Source organism: Neomonachus schauinslandi, chromosome X, assembly GCF_002201575.2.
Source record: "Neomonachus schauinslandi chromosome X, ASM220157v2, whole genome shotgun sequence".
NCBI lineage: Eukaryota > Metazoa > Chordata > Mammalia > Carnivora > Phocidae > Neomonachus > Neomonachus schauinslandi.
The window spans coordinates 30,991,179-31,006,018 of NC_058419.1; the positions used below are offsets into that span (position 1 = coordinate 30,991,179).

General features: G+C 43.4%; 1 protein-coding gene across 2 annotated transcripts in view; it reads right to left on the reverse strand.

The window, feature by feature from the left end:
• Positions 1 to 14,840, reverse strand: part of DOCK11 (dedicator of cytokinesis 11) — a 179,719-nt gene that overhangs the window by 120,155 nt on the left and 44,724 nt on the right. For both annotated transcript variants that reach the window (XM_044911764.1, XM_044911765.1), the window contains 5 exons: positions 10,614 to 10,730; positions 10,440 to 10,529; positions 9,938 to 10,020; positions 8,630 to 8,699; positions 7,918 to 8,013 (listed from right to left, as the gene is read on the reverse strand). In XM_044911764.1, coding sequence (XP_044767699.1) covers positions 7,918 to 8,013; positions 8,630 to 8,699; positions 9,938 to 10,020; positions 10,440 to 10,529; positions 10,614 to 10,730 — 456 coding nt within the window. The remainder of the gene's footprint in view (positions 1 to 7,917; positions 8,014 to 8,629; positions 8,700 to 9,937; positions 10,021 to 10,439; positions 10,530 to 10,613; positions 10,731 to 14,840) is intronic.

Sequence of the window (14,840 nt, forward strand, 5' to 3'; positions counted from 1 at the left end):
AGGGCACTGGAGATTTTTTTAATTATTTAGTTTGAAGCGAAGTCCAGAAGGAAAGGTCTACAATTCGCCCTTCTCATTACGACAGACTATTTTGTGAGCTTTATTTCAGCATGTCATGGCCCTGCTCAAATTTTCAATGACCCTCCCTCACCTACATGGCAGGGCTCACATGACTGATCCCACCTTTGAGGCGCTCCCACAATCCTACTAATAATATAATACAAATGGCTGAGATCCATGGAGTGGTGACTACCATCCATCTCTGGCTTTCCTCATCCTATATCATTTAATCCTCATAATGACCTTGTATGATGATTACTCTTATCATCTCCATTTTACAGAGGAGAAACAGAGGTGCAGGGAGATACGAACGGACCAAACCGAATTTATCCTCTCATGACTACCCAACTTCATCTAACACACCCGCCGCCCGGTACATACTGCCTCCAACACTCACCTCCTGATTTTCTCCCTTTGAGGCCCCACCTCCTTCAAGTTGCCTTTTCTGACCTCAGATCACAGTGACCTGGACTCATACAGCACTTGGTCTCTGTACAACCTTTAAACAGTATATTATTTTTTTAAGTAAACTGTACGCCCAACATGGGGCTCAAACTCACGGCCATGCAATCAAGAGTCACACGCTCTGCCGACTTAGCCAGCCAGGCACCCCTAAACCGTTTTCATTTTGTGTCCCAGCTCCCCGAATAGGTTTTAAGTTCTGCATGGGAAACTTCTCTCTACCCTTTGCAACACTAACACCTTGAGTTAATAAGTATTCAGTACATATTTGGTGATGAATTCATTGATTCCTCAGAGTGTCTGGCACATAAGCAGCCCCTAATAAATGGTTTTAAACAGTCACCAATGGGGGCGCCTGGGTGGCTCAGTCGTTAAGCGTCGGCCTTCGGCTCAGGTCATGATCCCAGGGTCCTGGGATCGAGCCCCACATCGGGCTCCCTGCTCAGCGAGGAGCCTGCTTCTCCCTCTCCTGCTCCCCCTGCTTGCGTTCCCTCTCTCGCTGTGTCTCTCTCTGTCAAGTAAATGAATAAAATCTTAAAAAAAAAAAAAAAAAACAGTCACCAATGAATGAGGAGAAACTAAACATAAAAAACAAATTAGGGGTGCCTGGCTGGCTCAGTTGGTTAAGCGTCTGACTCTTGATCTCAGCTCAGGTCTTCATCTCAGGGTCGTGAGTTCAAGCCCTGTGTTGGGCTCCACGCTGGGCGTGGAATCTACTTAAAAACAAAAACAAGGGGCGCCTGGGTGGCTCAGTTGGTTAGGCGACTGCCTTCGGCTCAGGTCATGATCCTGGAGTCCCGGGATCGAGTCCCGCATCGGGCTCCCTGCTCGGCAGGGAGTCTGCTTCTCCCTCTGACCCTCCTCCCTCTCATGCTCTCTGTCTCTCATTCTCTCTCTCAAATAAATAAATAAAATCTTTAAAAAAAAAAAAATAAAACAAAAACAGAAACAAAAACAAAAAAAAACAACAAAAAACAAAAACAAATTAGTGAGAGATCCCTTACCCATAAAGTGACTATAATCTGTTCGTTAGCTGGGAGAGACAGTCTGGTAGACTTGAGAACACAATGCACTAACCTATAAAAAATGTTTAAAAAATTTCTCTTCATATTTATTCCAATAAACATAGTGACCTTGGCCTCCCCAGCAATTATTTTAATATCATATGTGCTGTCCTAGGAAAAATTCCTTGATTTGTTGTTCTCCTAACACAGAAGGGAAGAAACCCTCCCGTAACAGTCAAAAGAATAAGTGAGGACTGTTTGACTCGGGATATATAACAAATGGCTCTCTTTTGTGCAAACCAAAAGGGGAGGGGGCAGCAGAAGTGAGTCATACATCAAGCAGTTGAACTTACAACCCCGATAACATACCAAGACACTTCAACATTTAATTGCTGGGAATGGGGAGGAGGAAGCTAGAGGAATGTGACCAAATGGAGCCAAGAAGAGGCATAAAGGTGAGTGTCCCGGGGGTTGGCCAAGAATCTGCAACAGACTTTTTTTTTTTTTTTCTTTTAATGAAAAACCACCCTCAAGATCAGACTCTTCCTTATTCCATAGATCATTGTATCCTTTGGGAAAACTAGCTCTGAGCGCCAGGGGAAGGTCAAATCAAATATCCTAGCTATCTCACCTTCACTGATATGGAAAGGAGTTGAAAAAAAGCAGAGGTTTCCAGCAGCTACTTGAGACTATAAATGAACAGGTTTCTGTCAAGACTGGCATTTCTGTCTAAGGGATCAATAAGTTCATTCTCTAGGAGATCTTAAACTGCTCTCCAAAACTTTCCCAGGAATTGCAGACAGGCAATGGGGTGGGTTCTCATTAACTAAAAAAGTACAAATTGAGGAAAGTAATCACCTACGGCAAGGCTTGCCTTGTTTTAACATGAACACCAGGAACAAAGCAAATCATAAGCTCGGGGTACAATAGTCACTGCTTATAGGACAATGGTCGGAGCTTTTGCAAATGCTGCACGACACCAGCGTCCTCCTCGGTGAGAGGAAGTGACCAGCCACCGAAAACCGTGGCTTGGGCAGTAATGCACATCATTATCAGCTCGCCCGGAGCCTGGGTTCCTCACGACCAATTTCCCAGCCAACAACGGAGAGGCTCGGCCAGCACCTCTGGGGAAATCGTGACAATGGCAGAGAATGATGCAGACTATCTCTTAATAACTGACCGGAGCTGGTGGAAAGGCGTGTAGGGGGGAAAAGGGCAAATTTTTATTCCATAAATATGCTCTTGTCATCTTCCCATATGAAGAAATCAGCTTAGCTCCTTCACCAGCCCCTTTGCCCTAGAGCCCATCACTATCAACTTGAATGTTCTTGCAAAACTGTCTGGCAGCTAGTGAGGAAGGATTCGCTCTCTAAAGCAGCCTATATATGAGTTACTGTGGCTACATTATTTATGTCGCATTACAGATCATGTGGCTGCTTTCTCAAAAGGCCTTATAAAGTAGGGAGTCTTCTGATTCCCTTTTATCTATTGGACTTGGCTCAGTGTTTTCTAACCCTCTTTCCCTTTGCTTTTTTTCTTTCCACCTTCTCTCATGACTCCATTTCTCCCTCCCATGCCATTAGACTCCCTTATTTCTGACAGTCAAAGAATCCAGAAAAAGGACTCGGCCTTGTTTATAGAGACAGTTAAGGGGCGCCTGGGTGGCTCAGTTGGTAAGTGTCTGCCTTCAGCTCAGGTCTTGATCCCCATGTTGTCATTGGGCTCCCTGCTCAGCAGGGAGTCTGCTTCTCCTTCTCCCTTTGTCCCCTCCCCCTACTCCTTCTCTCTACCGCTCCCTCATTCTCTCTCAAATAAAATCCTTAAAAAAAAAAGACAGTTAAGTTGCTGTCCATCAATTCAAATTTTCCAAAGGACTGATTCTACATAATTTTTTTAAATCCAGAAGTTTTTAAATGAATAAAGACCCTGAAATTGACACCTCCCTCTAAGAGGGATCCAGCTACCCTACCTTAATCCCTGTCAAGCCCTCAACCCCAGCGGGATCCGCAGGCCAATGTCAAGGAGGCACAGATAAAATAGAAGGGAAGGCACATGGCTCCTGTAGGCTGTTATCTGCTAGTGAGTCATGATGAATACCGAGATCCTTCTGTTGTAGCTTCCTGGTTAGTCCACTGTGGGCTTGAGGGGCTATCAAAGCTCGAATTTTTCTGACAGCAAAGGTTCTTGGCTCTCAACTCTGCAAGCTCTAGGCCTGCGGTGCTCACCGCTAAAGCTCCCAAAGTTTCTCACCGGTGTGGGCTGGACATCCCAGCACGCAGGGGACTCCGGATGCACCAATGGTAAAATTGCCCCCGGTATCAGGAAAATGACTCAGATAATAATAGCATGCCCGACTCACCTTCCCGTTCGCTTATGAGACTCATTAATATTCTTCACATCGAAGGCTAACATAACAGGAACAAATATAGAAGAGCTTTTCCTCTCAAAACGTCTCATGAACCGTCAGCCCTTTGCCTCAGTTCCTCCGTGTCTGCCTTTGCCAACTCTCCAAGAGCTGGGCCAGCTGCTCACCCCACTGTTAGATTTAGACTCTCTCCTAGGTCTGAGCCAGTCTAGGCCCATCATAGGAAGAACATGTCTGATCCCCCCACCTGAGGGTGCAGGCCCGAGTCCCCCAGGGCGCCACAGTTCACAGGCCTGGACTTCCGCTTTGGCCCTCACTCCAAGTTCTCCAGGCTGGCCACTACAAAACCCACACCCAACAACCGCACCCCCCCCACCCCCCGCCATGGCCCTTCTCCATACAGTCACATGCCCTCTGTTTACATAGAGATGGCATCATCAACACTGCGAGTTTCAACCAACTTCCACAAGGCTGAATTCAGGAACAGTTAAAACCCAATCTTAGAGGAAAACAGAAACATCTTGGCAAAACCCCTCAGACACCTTTCGCTGAGTCTGGCTGAACCTTCTTCCCTCTCTTGCCCATCCCAGCTGTGATTAATCCTGAAATCTAATACCACTGCTCTGGCTTAGGAAGTAAAACTGGAAGAATATGGGATGTATATCGAGCTCCCAGAAATCCAAAATGGAGAGCCACAGTCCATAATGGAGAATAGCCAGGATAAATGAAATCCATGACCAGGCACAGTTCCCAAATCTCATTATGGCCTATTTCACATTATTCCCTACACTTCGACTTATTCTTATTTTCCTTTCTTTGCCTACTGTTTGGTAGAAGTTTTAAAAAGAAAGTAAGTGGTTTTATGCTATTTGAATTATATCTCACTAAAAAAAAAAAAAAGAAGTGGCCAAGACATGAACAGCTGGGGATGAAAGAAGGCAACAACCCAAAGAGCCTAGCAGAGTGACAATTAGCTAGAGGCGGGCAGCAGTGTCCCCTTCAGCCGGGCCATGTGGTCACCAAGTTGCCTCAGACCCCACCGCTCGCTTCATGAATTTATGGCTCCTGCCTGGCCCCCATGAGCGGTGGCGTTCGCAACCTCGGGGATAGACAACACATAAGCTAAACAATCAATCTTTGACTACTTGACTGAATTCCTTTCCTACTGTCATTGGAACAAATTACCATAAACTCAGTGGCTTACAACAAAATGTATTCTCCCCCAGTTCTACAGAGCCCAAGTCTGACAGGGGTCTCGCTGGGCGAAAATCCAGGTTGTAGCAGAGCTGTGTCCCTTTCTAGAATCTCCAGAAAAGAAGCCATTTCCTTGCCTTTTCCAGCTTCCAGAGGCTGCCTGCAATTTCCTGGCCAGTGGCTCCTTCCGCCATCTTCAAAGGCGGCAACAAAGCATCTCTCTCTGACCCTGCTTTTGTCCTCCCTCCTCCTTCCTGGACTCTCGTCTTCTGCCTCCCTCCTTCCACTGACAGGGACCCTTGTGATTACACTGAGCCCACCTGGATAACCCAGGCTCCTCTCCCTGTGTGCTGATTAGCCATCTTAACTCCCCTTTGCCATGTAAGGAAGCATTTACAGGTGTTGGGGATTTGGATATGGCCATCTTTGGGGGGGCCATAATTCTACCCACTGCATGAACCAATCTTTTTTTTTTTTTAAAGATTTTATTTATTTATTTGACAGAGAGAGACACAGCGAGAGAGGGAACACAAGCAGGGGGAGTGGGAGAGGGAGACGCAGACTTTCCACGGAGCAGGGAGCCCGATGCGGGACTCGATCCCAGGACCCTGGGACCATGACCTGAGCCGAAGGCAGACGCTTCACGACTGAGCCACCCAGGCGCCCCTGCATCAACCAATCTGTGTCTCGCAAATTATGGAGGAAAATGTAAAGCGTGTACTTCTTACAGGCCACTGTATTTTGATTTATAATATACGGGCTCATAAAAGGTTGTATGCAAAGCAAATTCTATTTTAAAAGCATTAGAGTCATTTACTACTGAAAAGAATCCCGTGGTGAATTGTTTTTGTAAAGGTATTAATTCCCCAATGTCTTGTTTCTCTGAATCCAGATTTCCATACATTATATTCATGTTGGGCTACAGCCTAAGTATGGAGAAAACACTAATATTTTGAGTATGCTGGGAGTGGAGTCAAAACCCACAGAACCATTTTCTGGCAATCTGCACAGAATTACAGTCTTCACACCTGCATTTCTGAACCTGAGAATTTTTTTCCCTAAGATTTTATGTATTTATTTATGTGAGAGACAGACCGAGCACAAGCAGGGGGAGGAGGAAGGGCAGAGGGAGGGGCAGAGGCAGAGGGAGAAGCAGACTCCCTACTGAGCAGGGAGCCCTACGGGGGACTCAATCCCGGGACCCTGGGATCATGACCTGAGCTGAAGGCAGACGCTGAACCGACTGAGCCACCCAGGCGCCCGGCTGAACCTGATAATTCTGATAGGAAATATATTATAATAAAGCCTTGAGTCTCACTCACTCAGCTAGTCGGCATTGACAGTGGGCTGGTGAAGAAATTCATGTCTGAATTTGGGGCCGTGTGACCTTGAGTTAACCATTAATTTCTTTGTGCCTCATTTCCCACGTCTTAAACTAAGAATAAAAATAGGACCCCTCTACCCTCTATCCTAGGGTTGCACAAGGATTAAATGAGATACAGAATACAAAACAGCCAGTATGGTGCCTGGCACATACGAAGTCCTCAACAAATGGATTCATCACCGCGGGCTAAAGCCCATGGTTAAGTGCAGGAGACACGCAGGAAGCCCCCTACGACTTGGACTGATTGTTCTCAGGACTTGGAAATGAAAGTGAGAACCGGACATAGCCACTCAATGGAAAGCAGCAGGCAAAATATTAAATTAAGATAAAATTGGAGCCTTCTCTTGATAGACACCCGTAGTTTCTGCTTGCAGACTATGTGAAAGATAGAATGACCTTCAATACTTAATGGAAGTGTGAATCATCCTCGACAAACCACATGATCTTATATTGGGTATCTGCAAGAACAGTTATATTTGATATGAGAGCATACTCTGTTTTTCTGCTCAGAATCTTGAAGTACCTTGTTAGTTTTACCTTTGGATTTTAACGGCTCTTCACAGCCTCTGAAACAAAAGTCAACTTCATGCCCCAGGCATTAGAGACCCTGCGCCATTTCCCCTCTCTCTCTGTTTCTACCTTTATCTCCTACAAACCCCGTAGACAAACTCACTATTCTGCCCCAACTACAAAACTCAGTAATTCTCAGACAGCGCTAAGGCTATACAGCTTTGTACGGTAGTAAATCTGGTATGTTTCTTATCTCATCTGGAGACCACTGGAGGCCAGGGACCTCATCTTAGACATTCATAGATTTCCCCTCAGTGCCCAGCATGGAATACGCACCTAATTAATAGTTGCTAAATAAATGGACTACCTTATCCTTCTATTCATTACATTCATCTCCACATAGGAATAGGAACCTGTGATGCCCTTTTGTTTCAATGTCATTACCTTCATTTAACTGACAGCCTCCTTCCTGAAGTTTTTTTATTTTTAATTGAAGTACAGTTGAATGACAGCCTCCTTTTTAAACTTCCTGATTCAGAATAATTACGTTTCTTTAAAAAGTTACACTTCTCAATTATCCTGAGGTTGCAGAGTTTTTAAATTCTATACAGCTGTGAGAATCCTCTCAGTAATGATTTTCTTTTTTTTTTTTGCTAGGGCTCACTGTAAACTTTTTTTTAAATTTTTTTATTTATTTGAGGGAGAGAGAGCACAAGCAGAGGAAGGGGCAGAGGGAGAGGGAGAAGCAGACTCCCCACTGAGCAGGGAGCCCGATGCAGGGCTCGATCCCAGGACCCCGGGACCGTGACCTGAGCCGAAGGCAGACGCCCAACCGACTGAGCCACCCAGGCGCCCCGTAAACATTTTTTTAAAGCAATATTTTTTCCACGCACGTTACTCACAACAATATCCGAAATAACATAATAACTACTTCTTACCTTCATGGTGACCGTGATGGTACTATTTACATTTGCTTTATGCAACCAGCCTTGTTTTATGACGCCACCCTTCTGAGAACACAGCGAAGAGGAATCCTGAAATAGGGCAAAAAGCATCAGTGAAACAGCCAGCCATCTAATCAAACTTTTGGGGGACACGAACTAGGCCCTGCCCCATTTTCTAATTAAAGCATTAAGTCCCCCACCGCCCCCACAAAGATGCCTGATGAAACTTGAAATTGTTCACTAGGGAAAGAAAGGCTCTGTGCCATGCACACAGCAGGTACTCAGTATTTACTGAATCTTACGGGCTGTCTTCTGGGAGAGTCTTCTGCATTAAGTAAACCGTCAAACTGCACCTCAAAATGTCACAGACATCCAGGCCATCTGTCCCAAGAGGGATCCATGATGCAGGGGGTTCCAGATGACTCACCATTGCCACATGCCCAGCACGGGGAAAACCAGCCCCACAGGTGTCTCCCACAGGTGGGAAAACATGTTTATATACAAATCACAGCCCATTTCACTTGATTTTTCCTAAACTCCATTTGGAAATGCAACAATTTTTTTAAGATTCTTAAAAAACACGCATTAGCTTAAAAGCCGGCCACCGATCACTCGAAAACCATTCTGTCCCTCATCTTTTTCTCAAGGAAATCTCTGGCAGCAGAAGCGACCGTGAGGACACCAGCACCGTGGCCCCCACTTTTACCTCGTCTTTCTCACAGTCCTCGTCAATCTCAAATACGTGACTGGGAATCTTTTCTGGTCGCAGAGATTTGCTGAAAACGCAAGAGAATTATTTCAGATACTGAAGAGGACACACACACAAATAAATAAATAAAAGCAAGATGAGTAGACTTTTTTACAACCGAGATAAACGCCAAACACGAGGGGGATAAATTCTTTTCTCCTTTCCAAACTCAGGGTTGGCCCTCTGAGTAAACTTACAGTACCTTTTATATAAGGACTCCCACATGTGCAGCCTGCGGCAAAGCTGTAACTAAGCGCAAATACTAAGTCAGTCAGGGAGGGCAGAACTGCCAGAGAATGCGGGCCAGAGTTCTTAGAGGGGGCAGAAGCTTGTCTTTCCTCAGAAGGAAAAGCAACACAGTGTAATTCTGGCTCTTCCATTCGTCTGCTGTATAAGCTTGGATTGGTCAGCCATCTTGGGATTCAAGTTTAAAGGATGTCTTTAGGACTCTTTTCTCTTCTAGGGAAGTGCTTTGAAAACTACAAGAGGCTACACAATGTCTTATTTCTCGAAAACATTTCCCAGATGATAGCCTATGAGGTTAGTAGGACTATAGATGGGGAAAGGGATAACAGGGAAGCTCAGAGAGATTGAGTGACTGGCCCAAGGTCATCCAGCCAGTAAGTGGCAGAAATAAGACTTGAACCTCAACAAATAAGATTTGAACTGGCTCCTGGACCAGTGTGCTCGCGGCAGTCCGTCAACTCAACTGAAAGAGATGTGCTTTTGTCAAGGGATGTCTGGGGTCATCGAATTGAACTGAGTGCCTTCTAGCATTTTTTTTTTAAAGATTTCATTTATTTGAGAGAGAGAGAGAAAGAGAGAACATGAGCAGGGGAAGGGGCAGAGGGATAAGCAGACTCCCCAACGAGCAGGGAGCCCGATGCAGGGCTCAATCCCAAGACCCCAAGATCATGACCTGAGCTGAAGTCAGACGCTTAATCACCTGAGCCACCCAGGTGCCCCCCTTCTAGCATTTTCATTGACACCACTGGAAAGTGCTCACTACATTATCCAGAACTAAAAGATTTTATGGTCAATATAGATGCATCAAAGCCAAAAAGTGAACTCCTACATTTTCGAAAGAATTTCAATGCGCAAAGTGAAAACATACTCAATTGTCCAAAATACATTTACCAAACAAGCCAGCTGCCTAAGGCCTTGTTTTATTATAAATTATCACTGAGAAGCTTTATAAGTGGTTAGAAAAGGGTAAAACATTGAGTAACTCTCCTCTCAAAGGTTTCCCTTGAATTCTACACTTACCATGGCAACATTCGAAAGTCTCCAGAGAAGTCTTCATACTTGTAGTTTACCACATGCCAATCTGTGCTATAGGTTTTAATACACTGAAAGAAAATAGGAATCTTTAATTTGAAATATCACACAAGTATATGTATATCCAGTTTTTTAAAGTCTGGTAAAGGAAGCTGACAGACTTTTAAAAATCATTTGGAAAATGTTGGTACTGGGATCATCCATTGGGGATTAACATGGTCTCCCTAAACTAAATGGCAACAAAAAATCCCAATTCATACACACTTTGGAACACTCTAACTCCAAGTTCAGAGAGTAGTCAAATCCAAAAGAGAGAAACTAAGAACCCATGCTATTTGTCACAGTAGTTAAGCTGTCTCCTCTCTACCACATCATCTAGACTTGTCACGGAGGTCCGCTAAGTTACAGTCATTTTATTTCCTGTCTACACTAAAGGAAGAATATTTTTTTGAATATAATAATGTTCCACTGTTGCCTTTGAGGGTCTTACCTCTTTGACAAACAAACTTTGGGCCCTCTTCTCAGCATCTTCTGGTACAGTGGACTGCACTGTTCTGCGCTGACGACTTATCACCGAGATCTAGAAGACAGGGAACATTCTTGCCGTAAGCACTAGCCTGGAAAGTGTGAATGTTTTCCTTTAAAGCAGTGCTTGTGAACTCACAGAGATATCTTCCATTGGAAACATAAGCAGGTCTCTGAGGGGGTCGCTGTAAATCTGGGTTTTCCTTTGGGTGATAACATTCTCATAGTCCAAGGGCTCAACAATTTTGGTCTTTTCCTTAATAAGAGACAAATACAAAGTTAATACGGTCAAAGTCATAAGATATAAATTCCTGTCCATGTGCGAAAGACACCTTATTTCACTAAAGAAAGGACTGTTGACGGCAGTGAGCACTTGGGACACTTTCACAAGAGAAACATCCTCCATAACTAGAAGCGCAGACACCAAACACATACAAATACACACACAGATCTCTCCGCTAAAGCCAAGAGTTCTAGAGAGTTAGCCCTGTACCCTGCTTTTCCACGTGCCTTCCAAAAATGTAAGGTAAAACAAAAAGTGGTCTATTTGGAACCCTGTCAGTTGATTTTTAGAGAATTGGCTCTGTTCACTGGGTAACTGAAGATGAGGAAGTATCGACATTCGTGTGCCTGGTGCAGGCAGAGCCTGGGCAAACGTGGGTGCTGGAGGTGCTCGATCCACTGGGCAGGGCATGAAAGGGTGGGGTCCTAGGTGACGAAGTCAGGGGATCCCTGACAGACTGCCGGGTGACCTGGCCACTGAGAGTAGGGCCCCAGCCTGAGGCTAAGGTTACAAGGAGCAAGGTCGGCGTCTGAGAAATCCAGGATATGATTTATTAATAAGAGTAACAAGAGTGGGCATTTACCAAGCCCTTTCTGTATGCTAGACACTGTGGCAAGTGCTTTCTCTAGATTTTCTCACTTAATACTCATAACCACCCTTGGAAATAGGCTTGATCTGGGGCGCCTGGCTGGCTCAGTCCGTAGAGCGAGAATGAATGAACGAATGAATGAATAGAAATAGGCTTAATCTTTGTCACCACTTGACAGATGAGGAAACTCTGCACTCAACTCAACACTAAGTAACTTGTCTGCCTTCGGAGCTAGAATTAAAACCTAGGCCTGTGACTACAAAGGCTCAGTTCTTTCCACCTCATGTATCGTTTTCTCCCCCTCAGAAATACCCAAAGCTACGAATATGCAAGACACTGAATTTGGAAGAGGATCCCACCACCTACCTTCCTATCATTTTTTTCTTCACTGAACTTATCACCATGTGATATAACACCTACTTTACCTCTCTTCCTACCTGAGGGCGGAGATTTCCCTTTATTTGTTCACTGTTACAACTCCAGCACCTACAACAGCACTTGGCACGTGGTGGGCATCCAATCATTAATTGTTGGATAAACTCTGAGATATTCAGATTCAACCAGAGCTATGTTCCAACACACTATTCCAGACCAAGGTGGGTGTATATTAATGCTTCCTAATAACAGTGTTTTACTAAATCAGATTAAAATTACTTAAAATTTTTATTAAAAAAACAACATAAAGAAAACTTAAATAAAAGATACACTGAAACTTAGTATCATAATGGAATCAGAATTACATTTGCGTACACAGTACTTGAGGCAGTCTCCGGTATAGCATATCCACACAATCCTTCGCGAACAGGTTTTTTTAAGTTTTTATTTAAATTCCAGTTAGGTAACATACAGTGTAATATTAGCTTCAGGTGTTCAACACTTCCATACAACACCTGGTACTCATCGTAAGTGATGCCCTCCTAATCCCCATCCCCTTCCCCCCCCCCCACCTCCCCTCTGCGTGTTCTCTAGAGTTAAGAGTCTATGTCCTGGTTTGTGTGTCTCTCTCTTTTTTACCCCTTGGCTCGATTGTTTTGTTGCTTAAATTCCACATGTGAGTGAAATCATATGGTATTTGTCTTTCTCTGACTGACTTATTTCACTTAGCATAATACTCTCTAGCTCCATCCATATGGTTGCAAATGGCAAGCTTTCGTTCTTTTTGATGGCTGAGTAATATTCCATTGTGTACACAGACCCCATCTTCTTTATCCATTCATCTGTCGATGGACACTTGGCCTGCTTCCATAATTTGGCTACTGTAGATAATGCTGCTATAAATGAGAACAGTTTTTATACCTGGTTCACAATTAAGTCACAGCTAGATCCCAGTTCCATATCTGAAGAGCATCTCAGAGTTTCCTCTCTAAGATTACTTAGAAAGATTAAACTACTCTAATAAACATCAGTATTCAACAAATCTAAAAGACCCTAAAAAAACAGTACGGAAGTTCCTCATGAAATTAAAAATGGAACTACCATATGATCCAGCAATCCCACTTCTGGGTATATAGCCAAAGAACACAAAATCAGTCCCTCAAAGAGATATCTGCACTCCTATGTTAATAGCAATGTTATTCACAAGAGCCAAGATATAGAAAAAAAAATTAAGTGTCTCTCAACAGATGAATGGATAAAGAAAATGTGGTCTGTACATTTATTGAAATACTATTCAGCCATCAGAAAGAAGGACATCCTGCCATTTGCAACAACATGGATGAACCTGGAGGGCATTAAAGTGAAATAAGCCAGACAGAGAAAGACAAAAACCACATGGTATCATGGATAAAGATCTCTCTCTCTCTATCACACACACACACACACACACACACACACACACACACACAGGAATATTACTCAGCCATTAAAAAAAGAATGAAATCTTGCCACTTGCCACAACATGGATGCACCTAGGGTATATGATACTAAGTGAAATAAGTCAGAAAGGCAAATACTATATGATTTCACTTACATGTGCAATCTAAAAAACAAAAACAGGGACGCCTGGGTGGCTCAGTCGGTTGAGCGCCTGCCTTCGGTTCGGGTCATGATCCCAGGGTCCTGGGATCGAGACCCACATCGGGCTCCCTGCTCGGTGGGGAGCCTGCTTCTCCCTCTGCCTGCCACTCCCCCTGCTTGTCTCTCTCTCTCTGACAAATAAATAAAATTTTAAAATAAATAAATAACAAAACAAAAACAAACTCATAAATACAGAGAACAAACTGTGGTTGCCAGAGGGGAGGAAGGAGGGGGGATGGGTAAAATAGGTGAAGGGGAATAAGAGGTGCAGACTTCCAGTTATAAAAGAACTCAAAGGCATGAAAATTACAGCACAGGGAATAGAGTCAATGCTATTGTAATAACTTTGTTTCATAACAGATGGTAACTACACTTAACCATGGTGAGCATTTCCTAATGTATATAAATGTCAAAACACTATGTTGTACACCTGAAACTAATATGTTGTATGTCAACTATACTTCAATTAAAAAAAACAAAAAACAAAAAACCTCCCATTGGGGTAGGGCCAGAAAGGAGGACAAAGACTTGATAATTGTTGAAGCTGAAGACGGGTGATGAGTACCTGGGTTTTCATGTATTCTTCTGACCAAAAAAAAAAAAAAATACTGTATGGTATCATTTATACGTGAAATCTAAAAAAAGTAGAGTGGTGCTTGCTGGGCTAGGAGATGAGGGAAATGCAGAGATTGGTCAAAAGGTACAAACTTCAGTTATAAGATGAGTAAGTTCCGGAGATCTAATGCACAACACGGTGACTGTAGTTACTAATTCTGTGTTGTGTACTTGAAATTTACTAAGACAATAGAGCTTAAGCATTCTCATCAAAAAAATAAAGCATGTGAGGTGATAAATGTATTCATTAACTTGACTGTGATAGCCATTTCACAATGTATACATATATTAAATTATCACAGTGTACACTTTAAATATGTACAATTTTCATTCTTCAATTATACCTCAATAAACCTTGCGGGGGGGGGGGGGGGGGGAGATCCTAAGAAGATATACTTCATTTCAAGTCTTAAATTTGAAATTGTAGACCCATAAGATCAAATCCAGCTGATCATCCCCTATCATGTCTGTGAATACTAGTGCAAAATGAGTTGAAACAGAAGAAACAATTCCTATTTGGGGAACTCAGAGGTTTTCTGATAGTAAAATTTGGGCCCCTTGTCCTATATCTACCATGTTTTCATGGAGCCAAGTGCACGGAAACTGACTGCCTCTTCCTGTCTGACATTCTGAGTCTCTGATCAATTGCTCAGAGAAGTGAATAAAGCCCCATCTAAGAAGGCAAGCCTTAGGCACTGAAAATAATTTCCAAGTCTTGCTTTTGGTGCCAACTATCCTCTCAATACAGATTGCAAAAACAGTCCTCAAATTTCAATGTTTAACCTGTTGAATTAGCATCTGTTAATCTCTCTGTACAATAATTTCAGAAGTACCTGCTCCAAGTAACTTTGAAAAAGAAAAAA